The 14,785-nt window shown below is 30.2% G+C and overlaps 2 protein-coding genes across 6 annotated transcripts; one reads left to right on the top strand and one right to left on the bottom strand.

Moving 5' to 3' along the window:
• Positions 1-640: 640 nt before the first annotated feature.
• Positions 641-6,531, top strand: LOC140866956 (kinesin-like protein KIN-14C). Of its 4 annotated transcripts, none has more exons than XM_073272019.1 (20): positions 641-726; positions 1,184-1,297; positions 1,393-1,506; positions 1,615-1,772; positions 1,871-1,981; positions 2,061-2,235; positions 2,363-2,490; positions 2,578-2,661; positions 2,747-2,824; positions 2,908-3,000; positions 3,197-3,883; positions 3,982-4,063; positions 4,141-4,236; positions 4,317-4,496; positions 4,588-4,694; positions 4,771-4,949; positions 5,098-5,262; positions 5,331-5,584; positions 5,686-5,849; positions 6,015-6,531. In XM_073272019.1, exons 3-20 carry the CDS (start codon positions 1,416-1,418, stop codon positions 6,105-6,107), a joined length of 2,925 nt encoding a protein of 974 aa, XP_073128120.1. In that variant the 5' UTR covers positions 641-726; positions 1,184-1,297; positions 1,393-1,415; the 3' UTR covers positions 6,108-6,531. The 4 variants fall into 4 exon arrangements, with proteins under 4 accessions (XP_073128120.1, XP_073128121.1, XP_073128122.1 ...); XM_073272020.1 differs by having other exon boundaries at positions 688-726; positions 1,256-1,297; XM_073272021.1 differs by lacking the exon at positions 641-726 and adding an exon at positions 1,135-1,183 and having other exon boundaries at positions 1,256-1,297.
• Positions 6,532-6,806: 275 nt separating this feature from the next.
• Positions 6,807-8,676, bottom strand: LOC140866959 (uncharacterized). Of its 2 annotated transcripts, none has more exons than XM_073272026.1 (4): positions 8,566-8,676; positions 8,273-8,463; positions 8,107-8,173; positions 6,807-7,349 (listed from the first exon to the last, which is right to left on the bottom strand). In XM_073272026.1, exons 2-4 carry the CDS (start codon positions 8,416-8,418, stop codon positions 7,131-7,133), a joined length of 432 nt encoding a protein of 143 aa, XP_073128127.1. In that variant the 5' UTR covers positions 8,419-8,463; positions 8,566-8,676; the 3' UTR covers positions 6,807-7,130. The 2 variants fall into 2 exon arrangements, with proteins under 2 accessions (XP_073128127.1, XP_073128126.1); XM_073272025.1 differs by having other exon boundaries at positions 6,807-7,382.
• Positions 8,677-14,785: the final 6,109 nt, after the last annotated feature.

Raw genomic sequence — 14,785 nt, forward strand, 5'->3', positions numbered from 1 at the left:
TATTTGATTGTGGCAATCAATTAGAATCCTTTCTTTAATAGTGACTGACTACTACCTCACTTGTGGTGGAGCGATGTAAATGTCTACTAATAGGGAGACGATTCAGGTGACAATGCAAAAACTCCACACCTTAATGTAATTTTTTTTTTTAAAAAAAATGATTGATGACCCAACACTTTTTTCATTGGTTTGTTATTACTAAAAAAACATACGTGATATGGTGTCGCATGTCAATTTTGTGAAACAAATATCCTATCTAGGTTGCCCATGAAAACATATTATGTTTTATGTCAAAAATATTATTTTTTTATTGTAAATATGATTAAAATTGACTAATATATATCATGGAAAAAAATCAATAAAACGTTTCACAACAGACCTATTACTATTATTAATCGACTCCAAATAATAAATTACATGATTCTTCGTATAAAATTCCTCATTGAAATATATATATATATATATATATATATATATATGCAATAATAATACAGTATTAATATGACTAGAATACAATGCGCCACAATTGGCCTAAGTTAACGGAAAACTGACGTATTTTTGACCTCCCATGGTTTCCATGGAACTCCAACCGTACACGGAAGACCAACCAAACCAAGATAGTAAATATAGTAAATTACATATTTTTACTAAGAAAATAACCAATTCACACACTGAAAACATAATTCAGATAGCTGAAAGATTGCTGATAATGGCCTGTAGTCTCAGGTTTGTTGTGTTGGCTGTTGAAATCATTGAAAAAGATCCGATTTTTCTCGACCAATTCGTGAATTATTTTTTTATGTTTTCTGATCATTTCGTCTAAATTTAGTATCCGGGCTGTTCTTGATTTGTCGGAATTTGCATGGGACAGATTGTTGTTTTGAGTATGATATGCATGGAGGGTGGGTGACTAGTGAGCTTGGGGTTAAATTCTTGTCTCAAATCTTTTGGGTTTTTTTTTGTGCTCATTTAACCGCGTTTCTTTGGTTGAACAAGTTGATTTATATTTATATTAATCAAATTGTTGCATGCATCATTTCTTCTCAGAGAAGTTGTTGAATTCAAACTTAGGAGGAAACGCGGAAACATGGTCTACTTTTGTTGTTGAAATTTGGTGTAATAGAGGCTAAAGGGCTTCTTCATCCCCAACAACAGTATCTTGATAATGGATTCTTTCCTTTAGGTGTGAATCAAGGCGGAAATTCGAGCTCGGCCCGTTTGATTCTCGTGTTCATAATCTTTTGTGCCTTTTCAGGTTCCTTTTTCTCAGTCGTTAGCGTGGATGGTTGAGTTTGAGGTTTGTAGATGTGTTTTAACTGCTAAAAGTATGCACAAAGTGTTTTAGTTAGCATTCAATTCTTGTTCTCAGTAAGCATTTTTGTGACGAAGCAGAGCGAGCTATCAAGAATCTGGCTATGGATTCAGTACCAAAAGATTATCCTAGAATCAACAGAGCAACAGTCTCTACAAATGGTGATGTTTTTGAACCCTCTTCGAGTAACAACGGTAAGGCCAGTGACGACGCAAAAATTTTGCAATCCCCATCTTATAACTGTGTAAGATTATTGAACCTAAGATGTTAGCTTACTCTCCCTCACTCTGTTTCTTCTACAGCTAAGCAGCGGGTGACTTTGGTAGAATGGTTAAACTGTGTTCTTCCAGATTTGAATTTGCCAATAAATGCTGCAGACGAAGAACTTCGCGCGTTCTTGGTGGATGGTTCTGTTTTGTGCAGAGTACTGAACAAACTAAAACCTGGTTCTATATCTGAGGTAGTTGGAACTTTACATGAGTTGCCTTGGAGTTTCGGAATTCAGATGTTATTACAAATTATGACATGACATGGTTTATTTCTGAATATTTGCTCAAGTTTGGTGCTCCTGTAAGTTCTTCACAATCCCGGTCCGAAAATGTGGAAAGATTTCTGTCAGCAATGGATAAATTGGGCTTGCCAAGGTTTCAAGCAGCAGATCTGGAAAAGGTAGCATAGATTTTTTGCTTCCCCTGTTACTCTATAACTAACCTTAGCTTTTGACCTTTTGTGTGCTTACTTTGTGCAGGGATCTATGAAGATTGTCTTGGACTGCCTTCTGACACTACAAACTCATTTTCTCCCAAATCTTGGAAGGTACAACGCAAGTTCTCAAAGGGATGAACCCTTTCGAATGCTCACTTCCCCAACTTCTACATCAGACTCGAAATTTCAACGTGTCTTACGCAGCCCCATAAGGGCCGGTATCTCTCGTTTGCTTCCTTCTTTTTGTCAGTCTATGTATACACAGAAACACAGTTTATGCAACTTTGTTGACAAATGAGTCAAATGACAATGAATTCATTTATATTCAATCTTGATTCCATGCAGAGCCATCAGCTGCCCTTATTAATCATGTTGGACACAAGTTTCACGAAGTGTTTCAGCTTAAACAAGGATCTTATACTGATATTCCGGCTGCAAAGATTTCGGAAATGATGAAATCCAATAGCTTAGATGTGAGCCTATCGACCGATCTTGTTCTCGGTTTCTTTCAACTGTATTATGAATTCTGTCAGCCGACTTGAAACTTGTCTGTGATGCAGAATGCCCCAACACAATCGCTGTTGTGCGTAGTAAATGGTATTCTAGATGAAAGTATCGAACGGAAGAATGGAGAAATACCTCATGTAAGATATTCAAGAAGCTCATTTTAGAGAGCACATAGCGAAGGGTAAAAAATAACCTTTAACAAATTTTCCTTCAACTTCTCAGCGTGTTGCCTGCCTATTGAGAAAAGTCGCGCAGGAGATAGAGCGACGGATATCCACTCAAGCAGAACATTTGCGCACGGTACTAATCTAAGAAGATGAGTCTGTTGCTGATTAATCATACTAACACAGAATCCTCATCTACTTCTGCATCTTGATCTGCAGCAAAATAATCTTTTCAAGGCTCGCGAGGAGAAATACCAGTCAAGAATCAGAGTTCTTGAGGTGCTTGCCGCGGGAACTAGTGAAGAGATACAGGTATAGTGGCGCTTCCCATTTTAACGAATTCTGTGTTAACCTGCATGCTGATGATGTTCATGTATATTAGTACAATAATACAATTTTACTATATGAATTCGTCGTTGCACAAGGTTGTGGATGATGCTTAAGCTTTCCTTTGTACATTTTAGCTCATTCCAATCTTTATCAAAACCCAACCTAATTTTAAATGCAGTGTGAGAAGAACAGTATAGAAGTGAAAAAGAAAATAGAGGAGCAGTATGTAGAGAGACTGATGAAAGAAAAAGAGAGCTACAATCAAGAGATCGCAAATTTAAAAGAAGAACTCGAAATAGCTCGGAGAAAACATGAAAAGGATTATAGTCAAGGGGCCACGGATTTAAAACAAGAACTCGAAGTAGTTACAAGAAAATATGAAGAGCAATCCAGGGATTTGAAACAAGAACTCGAAGTAGCTAGAAGAAAATATGAAGAGCAATCCAGGGATTTGAAACAAGAACTCGAAGTAGTTAAAGGAAAACATGAAGACCAATCCAGGGATTTGAAACAAGAACTCGAAGTAGCTAAAAGAAAACATGAAGACCAATGCACGAATTTGAAACAAGAACTCGAAGTAGCTAAAAGAAAATATGAAGAGCAATCCTTACTATGGAAATCCGAAGCAACAGGATCTCAACAGGAGCTTGAGAATAGACTAAAAGAAGCAGTAAGCCAGCTAACAGAGTCGAGGAATAAAGTGAAGGAGCTTGAGAATAAACTAAAAGAAGCAGTAAGCCATCTAACAGAGTCGATGAATAAAGTGAAGGAGCTTGAAGCATTTTCCGAATCAAAATCTCAAAGTTGGAACAAAAAAGAGCGCGTTTACTATACATTCACGGAAGCTCAGCTTGGTGCTTTGCGGGTGCGCTAAGAAATGATCATCATATCTCTACTTATCATTTACCTTGAAAGGAAAAAGTACCCAAATTATCTTATGTAGCAATTAATGCATTTGTACAGGAACTAAGGTTTGCATCTGAGTCGATCCGGCAAGAAATTGCTGGAACACAGAAAAGCTATTCAGAAGACTTCAGTATTTTAGGTTGAATAAGTTTTTGAGGAACTGTTTTAGTTGTTTAAAGAGAATGAAGATGAATAAGAATTAACTTGTGATTACAGGAACAAGAATCAAGGCTATGGATGAAGCTGCAAAGAACTATCATTCTCTCCTAGCTGAAAATCGAAAGATGCATAATGAACTACAAGAGCTTAAAGGTGAATCCTAGTTGTTACATGGTCTTCGGAATATGAATGGCTGCAAAGCAAAAAATTTACTTCTTGTTTGATTCAATTAGGGAATATTCGGGTGTATTGCCGTGTAAGGCCCTTTCTTCCGGGTCAGAAGCAGAAACAATCAACTGTCGAATACATTGGTGAAAATGGAGAGATAGTTGTTTCAAATCCATCTAAACAAGGGAAAGAAGCGCGACGTTCATTTAAGTTCAATAAAGTATACAGTCCAACAGCAACACAAGGTTTTGATATTCATGTTTGTGCTAGAGAAGTGTGTATTTATATACATAAATTGTCGTCCTTGATTTGATACGACTTTTCAAATGTACGCAGCTGAAGTATTTGCAGATACGCAGCCGTTAATACAGTCTGTTTTGGATGGATATAATGTATGCATACTTGCCTATGGTCAGACTGGTTCTGGGAAAACATATACCATGGTAAGACAGTAAAAATTATAAAGCAGATAACATGTTTTTAACTTACAGCATAGAAGTGAACGGTAAAGTAATGCAGACTGGCCCTGATGGAGCTACTGAAGCAGAATGGGGAGTCAATTACCGAGCTTTAAACGATCTGTTCCGCATTTCACAAAGTAGAAAGAATAGCTATACATATGAAATTTCTGTTCAGATGGTGGAAATATATAATGAACAAGTCCGCGATTTACTCTCCAATGATGGCACACAAAAAAGATATCCTTCTCATGATAATCATTTTATAAATTTACCTTTTGGCTTCATTTGTGGCTCGGGACTTTTGTCCTTTTCTAAACTTTTAGTGCAGAGTGTGTTTGGATTTGAGCTTTTTGCATTACACACTTGTTTTCTTTAACTTTCCTACACTTGGGATTTTAGCTACCACTCAACCCAACGGGCTAGCTGTCCCAGATGCTAGCATTCACCCTGTCAGCAAAACTTCAGATGTATTAGATCTTATGAGTAGTGGACTAAAGAACAGAGCCAGAGGTGCCACAGCTTTAAATGAAAGAAGCAGTCGATCACACAGGTATTGGTCTTGAAAAACTCAATCTTCTCCTGTTACTTATTGTAAAAATTTATGCTGCATTTATCCAGTGTCGTCTCCATTCATGCCCGAGGAACGGATTTGAAGGGTAATTCAACTATAAGAAGCAGCCTACATTTAGTAGATCTAGCAGGAAGTGAAAGAGTAGACCGTTCAGAGGTAACAGGAGACAGACTGAAAGAAGCTCAACATATAAACAAATCTTTATCTGCTCTTGGGGATGTCATATTTGCTTTGGCACAAAAGAGTGCTCATGTCCCCTACCGTAACAGCAAGCTCACTCAAGTGCTTCAGAGCTCATTAGGTACATATAAGCTGTTTTATATAAATTAAACTTTATTTTGATGAACAGTATGAGCAAAAACAAGAAACACGAAATGAAAAAATTTTGCTTATTTAACACAGGTGGCCAAGCGAAGACACTTATGTTTGTTCAACTTAATCCTGACATCGGTTCCGCCACTGAATCAATAAGTACCTTAAAATTTGCTGAGAGGGTGTCCGGAGTCGAGCTCGGTGCAGCAAAAAGCAGCAAAGATGTGAGGGATGTCAGGGATTTGATGGAACAGGCAAGTATCTTGGTCTCCATGTGAGTTTAAGTTATACATCGTTATATTTCTCCGTGGAATACACATTGTCTCCAGCATGGGTTCTTTCCCAACTTGTAATCCAAAGCAAACGTAAGATAACATATACTGCTAACTGAATAGAACTTTTTGGTGATGAAATAATAGGTATCATCTTTGAAAGACACTATAGCCGAGAAAGACGAGGAGATTGAGAGGCTGCAGCGGCTTAAAGATCTCAAAAACATGTCGACTGGCTAACAGCTTTGTACAAACTAACCATGAAGGTATATATACTCCAACACGGGGCAATATTTTCCACAGTACGTACTTCAGAGATCCGAATGTAGCGTTAACGATATATATGCAAGCTTATAGTGTTCCATGGCAATATAATATAACCATATCTACCGAAGCAGTCATCTTTGAGCCACATTTTACTCCACTTACGGAGGATCTCTCTTAGTACACCCCACCTTCATGACACAAGTTTGCTGATTTTTTTCTAAAAAAATTCGTGCTGTATAGAAATAGAAACTGTAGTGACAGATAGATAAACCATATTAAAACACATGGCCAATGGTCTTCATGATTTTTTTTCCCTAGAAATTCATTAAGTGCTTTGTAATTGTTCCTTAACAATTGTAAATTCCGCCGCAAGAAATAGAAACAATATGTTCATCTATTTGAGTTTACTTATGGATTCATATTCTATTTCGTTGGTTATTCTAACATTTGACAGAAATTTCACAAAGCCCGTGGCCCCATTTGAGCCCTAAAAACGACATTAGGGTTGGTTTGTAAATGTTAAAAAAAAGAAAGAAAAGGAAGATGTGATGATAGAGTTTTCAAAATTTTGTAAAGAATAGTTCATAATCACTTTTTTTTAAGCGTGTGCAAACACTACCCAAGTGTAGCGATGTGACATCTAAAGTAAGATTCATGAAAATGCACAAAAGCTATAAAAGCACATAATTTTTCCTTTCTGCCTTCTGACTAAAATTACAAAGAAGTTTACAAACTTGGAATACAAAAAGACCTCACCCTACAACTCAAAAGTCAGAAAGATTGTATCTCTTCCTGTTTCTTATTATAGATGGACTCGACCTCATTACATATACACAGAAAAAAGTAAAAGATTGACTCGGAACTACATAACTATTTTCTTAGCACTCAGCATATACATTTATAAACATACGGTTCCTCCCAAAACTCTCCAGTTAGTTTGTTATTTGTGTTACTCAGTACCGCTACAATATAGGTTCGTCATGATCAGATAGATGCCTACGCGACTGCAGAAATGCTACAACTTTCACGACAATTGAACCCTTCTATCCTCACTGGAGCTGGCTTGCGATCATAACTCCCCTGAGCACAACCTCCACTCGTGAGTGCAGGGGATAAAGGGTTGGCATCATCATTGCCAAACTGCTCATCTAGGATAACAGGGTTTGAGGCCCTGCTTGGTGGCGAACCAGTAAAAAATGGTGGAGATGAAGCCACCTGAAAATTAGACCACTCAGAACCAGAACTCCCCTGACCAAGATAAACGAATCAAGTTTTAGAGAAGAGTGAGTAAACAACTTGCTCTTAATCTCACGCAGCCGTTAAGCAAAAGTTGTTAAAGGATTATAACGACTGTGTATTGTGGCACACATTCAGACTTTTTGCATAAGCAAACGATGATATCTACAAGTAAACAAATAGCACAAAATGCAAGCACATAACTATTGTCAAGGACAGCCATTCTGACTTCAGGAGATAACTTCTGCTCCATTTCGATAGTTTCATGCGTTTTATACACATATACTGCTTTAAGTAATTAGATGGCCTATATACTTGTAAGGTCGGATTGAAATCCTCAGTCGATCGCGCAATCTATTTGCTACATACATCACTGGTGGGCTCCAGCTTATAGTATTATACTGTAAGCAAAAGAAATACGAAATCCGATGGGTACTGCATTTAATTTAAGAGAAAAAAGCTTAGAAATGGTTCGAAAATCCCCTATGGAAACTCTAGAATCAGACAGCAAGCACGGATAAACAAATTTGCCGTGTTCTTCATAATGGAATCCAATCAATTTTTGGGTGGCTTCCTAGAATCAAATCCAAACATTCCATATCCCACCCATTGGAAATCAATTAAGAGCCTACAATCCACAGGAAGCATTAATACACATATACGACCAACCAATCAAAAAAACTCAAGTGCTTATCAAATATCATGAAAAGGGAAAAATAAAAATATAAAAAGTTACCTTCGATTGAAGCATATCAAGAAGCACCGTCCCCGCTTTAGCATCATACACATCTCCGGGAGGATTCCTGTCATAAAAAAAACATACAAACAAACAAAATTCAACAAAAGCACTGACTTTTCAAAACCCGAAAAGATAAGGAAATTAAAAAAAAAACGTAGCATACTTGATTAGCAGCAGGCGAGAGTGAGCTTTGACCGGGTCGTGAAAGTGAAGGGGTAGGCCGCCGATTCTACGAGGCTTCGGGCAAATGACACCGTCGGTGACACAACCCCCAACCAAAGCCTTCTGCTGGTACACCAATCTGTTCATTTTCCCGCTTTCTTCACTACAAATCCAACAAATCAATCCAAAAGCCTGCGAAACGAAGAACAAATCAGAGGAAAAAAAAATTCAGACGCTAAAATCAACACATCGAATAACAATCACAAGCATGTAGGAAACTTTAAAAAAAATTACGGTGAACAGATTGAGAGTAATGGGATCGCTGGATCTTCTCTTCTTCCGAAGTGGGAAAGAAGAGAAATGTTACTGAGAGATTTTGGGGAGCGGAAGAGAGGGATAAGATGATGGGGTTCGAGGTATTCATAGGGGATGTTGTGCCGCACGTGCGCTCATTTTCTCCCATTTTTTGCGCACGTGATACTGCAACTAAATAATAATAATAATAATAATAATAATAATAATAATAAAAAAAAAAAAATTTATAAATGGTAAAATTGTAGTTTGGTTAGTATTGTATCTTCCCATCTTTTTAAAAAAATTTTTTACTTATTTTAAATATGATACTACATTTTACACATCAGTGTCTCATTGACATCAAATTAATTTCATTTTGAGTATATTTCAAGTTCATTATAATCATCGTTGCATTTATGAGCAAAAATAGATAACAATTACTGTAATTAACCGATAAAAAATATGAATATTATGATCAAGTAGTCATTAAGCATTGCAGAATAATTATATTGCAATTGATCTTTTTAGTCTTCATGTTTTGAAATATTTGTAATATTATCAACAGTTAGAAATATTATTTCCCTAAATATTGCAACGAATGATAAATTTATAAATGAGAAAATTGATACGGGTTTTTTTTTTAAAAAAATAATTTATTTAACAAAAAATAATGATATGACATTATATACATTAATAATTATCAAATAATGAGTTTTAAATTCACCTGATATAAAATAATCCTAACAATCAAATAAACTTCAAAGTTCAAATATCTTTCCATCCAACGTAACCATATCGAAATTGATTTTGGTCAGCGTGGGAGGTCCCTTGTTCAGCCGTCATTGGGTAGAACATGTTGAGTCATTTTTATTTTTTGGAAATTTTATACAATAATTAGGACATCAATTATTGTACAAACTTAATTAAGTAATTAACATGCATGCATGTCCACGAAAGAATAACTTCTAAATAATTTATATTGCTTGTTCTTCGATCGGTCAAACTATCGTGATAAATTGTTTAAATTTTTCGTACGAGGAGGTGTCGTATGAAACGATTTTACGGATCGATATCTGTGAGACAGATTGACCCAATTTATAAATCACATTAAAATAAAAAATAATATTTTTTTCATAAAAAATAATTATTTTTGATGGTCATTGGGTCGAATAATATATATATATATATATATATATAGAGTTTCTTTCAAGTGTCCACTTATCATGCCCACTACTATGCTCACCAATGATGTGGCACTATTCTATTGGACCACATTTTTATCACATCCAATAGAATAGTGCTATATATATATATATATATATATATATATTATAAAACAATAATCTTATGCAAATATTGTGTGTTAACAATGGCTTCTCGTTGCATGTTGCTAATATTGTTTGCAATCTCTAAAAATAAGTGATTACAAATTTTTTTTAAACAAGGACTTCTCGTTGCATGTTGCTAATAGTGTTTGCAACCTTTAAAAATAAGTGGTTATGAAAATGTTAAGAAAAAAAATCCATAATTACTTATTTTTAGAGGTTGCTAACACTACTTAGTATATAATATATTTGGAGTTAAATTAATTAATATAATAAATTATTGAGAATTTATATTAATATTAACAATGTTTAGGGATTTTTTATAAAATTATTTTGATTGTCATTATTTATAAATTACCATGACTTAGAATAATTGTAGTAATAGAATTAAGTATGTTGGATATTTTAAGAATAATAATTTGGTATACGTTGGATATTTTCGAAATATGGTATTTTGGTATTATGCTGTGTAATTATTTTGTGAGTTATTATTGCTAGGTTAAATAATTGTTCTACTAGGGGTGTTTAAAAAATTGATGAATCATTACATCAAATTAGCCAGACAATAATATTATAGTCAACCTCAATTATTTAGTGTAGATGTATTATTAATTTATTAATACTGATCATTAATGAGGCACGCAGATAAATACATGATTTTTGATAGATTCTTTTAATGATTATATGAGTAAATTATTCAAAACTAATACAAGATATGATATAAAACTAGAGTCTTTTATACGCGATGCGTACATATACGTAATTGTTTTTTAATACGTAAATTTTTTTATGCTAATTAATTTTATCTTTTTTTAAGACATGATGAATTAAATATTCAAAAATTTATATTAAAATAAAATAATATTTATTAATTAAAAAATTTAAATGTTATTTTCAAAATTAACATGATGAATTAAATATTCATAAAGAGTTTAGATTAAGATAAGTATATATATATAATTAAATTATGTATGTTAAATTATATGCTCAAAAATTTTAATTTCACAGTATAAATATATTTACACAAAATCTATCGACATGCACGCATGAAACCAACAAAAATAAAATAAGTAGTATTTTTAAATAAAATAAATACTACTTTAATAAAATTTTCTAAATAAAATATTTGCTAACAACTTCTCTCCGTCTTTTAATTTGGAAATAGGAACATCACCAAGTTTTAAGTTTTTATAAATATTATTTTTTTTAAAAAAAAAAGAAAATTAAAAACTGTTTTGCTTACTCTATAGTCTAGTCTATTGCTTATTTTTATGTAATTATTGACAAAATTAGTAACTGTGAATGTTTGAATAAATAATTAAAATATAAATAAATTAAGTTTGAATTGGATTAAAGGATTTGAAATCTACGGATATAATATATAAATATATCTTCATTACTTAGATAACTTTTAAAAAAAATTCAAATTGATATTTATTACGCCATAATTGAGGTCATCACAACGGATTTCAAATCATTAGATTATTGGAATCAATTTAAATTCATTGTGGTTGGAGTGTCCGTGTTTGACAGAGTTTAAAACTTTTGTAAATATCTTTGGAAAATTTTTTAGAAAACAATTTTAAGCAATTGAAATAAGTTATTTGACATCTTTTAATATGTTTATATATATATAATATATATATATATATATATATATATATAAAGTTGTCCACCCCTATTTTTTTTATAAATGTCTTATTTTAATATTTTAATTTTTCATATTATATTTGTATTAAAATTTTGTTATTTTCTAAAGAATTTGTTTACCCAATAATTATAAATTTGATGCATGCAATATTTGTATTCTATACAAAAGAAAAATATAATTTTTAAAATTTGAAAATAAATTTTAAAATTTCAATGTTGAAATATAAACATATAAAATATAAAAATAAATATAATAAAATATAGATACATAATATTTTAATAATTATAAGTTACATTAAACTTTTTACAATTAGTATAAAATGTTTTTAATATTAACAAAAAATTAATATATAAATTATATAAAATTAAATAAACAAAAAAATTATAAGTATTATAATGAAAACAATTTAAAATTAAATCGTATATTTATCTATATTTTAAAAAAATTTAATCAAATAATATATCACTCAAATCAAAATAATATTTTTTTGAATATCCTATATAATCTCTATCTATAGTTTTAAATTCAATCATATCTTATTTGAATTTTTAAATTTGATGATAATGTCTTCACTATTTTCAAAAATAATTTTTCGGTTGAAAATACTATAGTTTCTATTTTAAAAATATTTTCATCTTATATATATAAACAAAAATTACTTTTTTTATCACAAAAAAATTTATTTTTAATTTAGTTTAACTTCAAGAATATTTTTATCTATATTCTAAAATTTTATATTAAATAATATATTGCTCATAACATCATATTTTTTTGATTATTTTTGTTGTGTATATCTACATATGCATATAGACAAACCAATCATCCTATTAAAAATAATATTAAATTTTATTTGATAAAAAAAGAATATTTTAAATTTTTTCAATCGTATTTTTATGTACATTTATAATTTCTAGATTAAATAGAATATCACTAATTTTTATTAAATTTTGTTTAATAATGAATTTTTTTTATCAAACTTTTATTAAATTTTGTTTAATAATGAAAATTATTTTTTTAAAAAAAAAATATGTCGATTTTTATAAAAAGAGAAAAAAGTTAAATTTTGTAGAAAGGCTATTTTGATTTTTGTTTTTAATTCAATCATATTTTTCACTTATATTTTAAAAATTTTAGTTTAAATATTTGCATATGAGTTTTATGTTTTTATATATAAAAATTGCTAAAAGTATAACAAATATCATGTACAATGATATCTAAAATATTAATATTTTGAAATTTTGCTATTTTATCGCGATATTTTGTATCTAATTTATCATGATATTTTTATATATTAAATTTCTGTATAATTTTTTGTGTTGTAAAATTTAGTGTACAAATTTCGTTTTATTGGGCAAAACAACCAACGCTAAAAGCAAAAATTAAATTTTGTTTGATCAAGATAAAATATATTTTTATTTTTTAAAATTAAATTGTATTTTTATCTATATTTTAAAATTTTTAGATCAAATATTTTATCATTTATAATATCATCTTATTTTTTGAATATTCAATATTTTCTCTATCTATAATTTTAAATTAAATAATATATTATTTTTATTTTTTAATTTTATGATATTTTTATTATTTTTGAAAATATCTTTTGGGCGTGAAAATTTGTTTTATTTATATTTATGTGGTCTTTTTGTTTATCTATATATATATAGATACAAAACAACCACATTATTAAAAACAAAAATTAAATTTTTTTGATCACTATAAATAGTACTTTAATTTTTTTAAATTAAATCAGATTTTTATATATTTTAAAATTTTTAAATCAAATATTTTATCACTCATAATATTATTTTTTTAATCTTCAAGATTATCTCCATCTATAATTTTAAATTGAACCATATTTTATTTTCAAATTTAATGATTAATGATAATGTTTTTACTATTTTTATAAATTACTTTTGGACGAAAAACTATTTTTAGCAGACTTTTCTACTTTTATATAGATATAGATATAGATTAATTATATTATTTTTAATCTTTGTCGTGTATATACATAATTGATAGTCAAAACACCAGCTATTAGAAAAAAAATTCAATTTTGTTGAATCAAGAAAAATAATATTTTAATTTTTAAAAAAAAATCACTCGTATTTTAACTATATTTTAAAATTTTTGAATAACATATTTTATTACTTATAATATAATATTTTTTTATTTTGAATATTATCTTCACCTAGTTTAAATTCAACAATATCTTTATTTTTATTTATGCAATATTTTTACTAATTTTAGAATAAACTTTAGGCGGGAAAATGCTTGTTTTTTTCTTTTTTAGCATACTTTCTTGTTTCTATATATATATATATAGATATAGATTTAAAATTTTTGGATATCATATTTTATGAGTTATAATATAATATTTGTTTTATTTTGAATTTATCTTTACCTAGTTTAAATTTAACAATATCTTTATTTTTATCTATGCAATATTTTTACTAATTTTAGAATAAAATTTAGGTGAAAAAATGCTTGTTTTTTCTTTTTTAGCATACTTTCTTTTATATATATATATATAGATATAGATAATATTATAACTTATTAAAATCAAAATTCCAAATTTATAACGAGATCTCAAATTCGAGATTTGTTGTAATAAACCTCGGACCGCTAAAAAAAACTTAAAATAAGCTTTGATAAGATACTATTGTACTAGTAGCTCTCTTTTGTAAAGAACCAGACCCGTAATTAATATTATAAATTTAAAGATGCGTGCTGTCTCTTCTTTTTTGTTTTGTTTCCATCTCAAGTGAAATTTTTTTTACACGTTGCTTTTATTGTCATCAAGGAATTTCAATTTTAAAATCAAATTATATATTAACATTTATTAATCTATTAAATGTTCTTGATAAGTATTTTAAATCTAAGGGATATCAGAATCTCCTCTTAATTGTGTTCCAATCAAAATAAAACTGCCTAAATGTTGCATAAGTTTAATTAATTTAACATAAAATGACCATTTATGTACTAAACTAACTCATTAAATGATATGGATATATAGATTAATCAAAAAAACAAAGTAGTCTTATGATTTATAGCACGTCTGACATTAATATCTTAAATTCATAATGAAATTTTGGATTCGACCATACACGTCATTCTCATGAGGATCTGCCTCTAGCATATATAAGGGCATATCAGTCTTTTAGGGAAAAAAATTGTAAAAGGAAAGGTGAGGCCAATCTTGGCAAAGAAAAAAGATTATCAAAGCAATTAAAGCACTCACTTTTGT

This window comes from Henckelia pumila, chromosome 4 (genome assembly GCF_033568475.1).
Source record: "Henckelia pumila isolate YLH828 chromosome 4, ASM3356847v2, whole genome shotgun sequence".
Lineage (NCBI taxonomy): Eukaryota > Viridiplantae > Streptophyta > Magnoliopsida > Lamiales > Gesneriaceae > Henckelia > Henckelia pumila.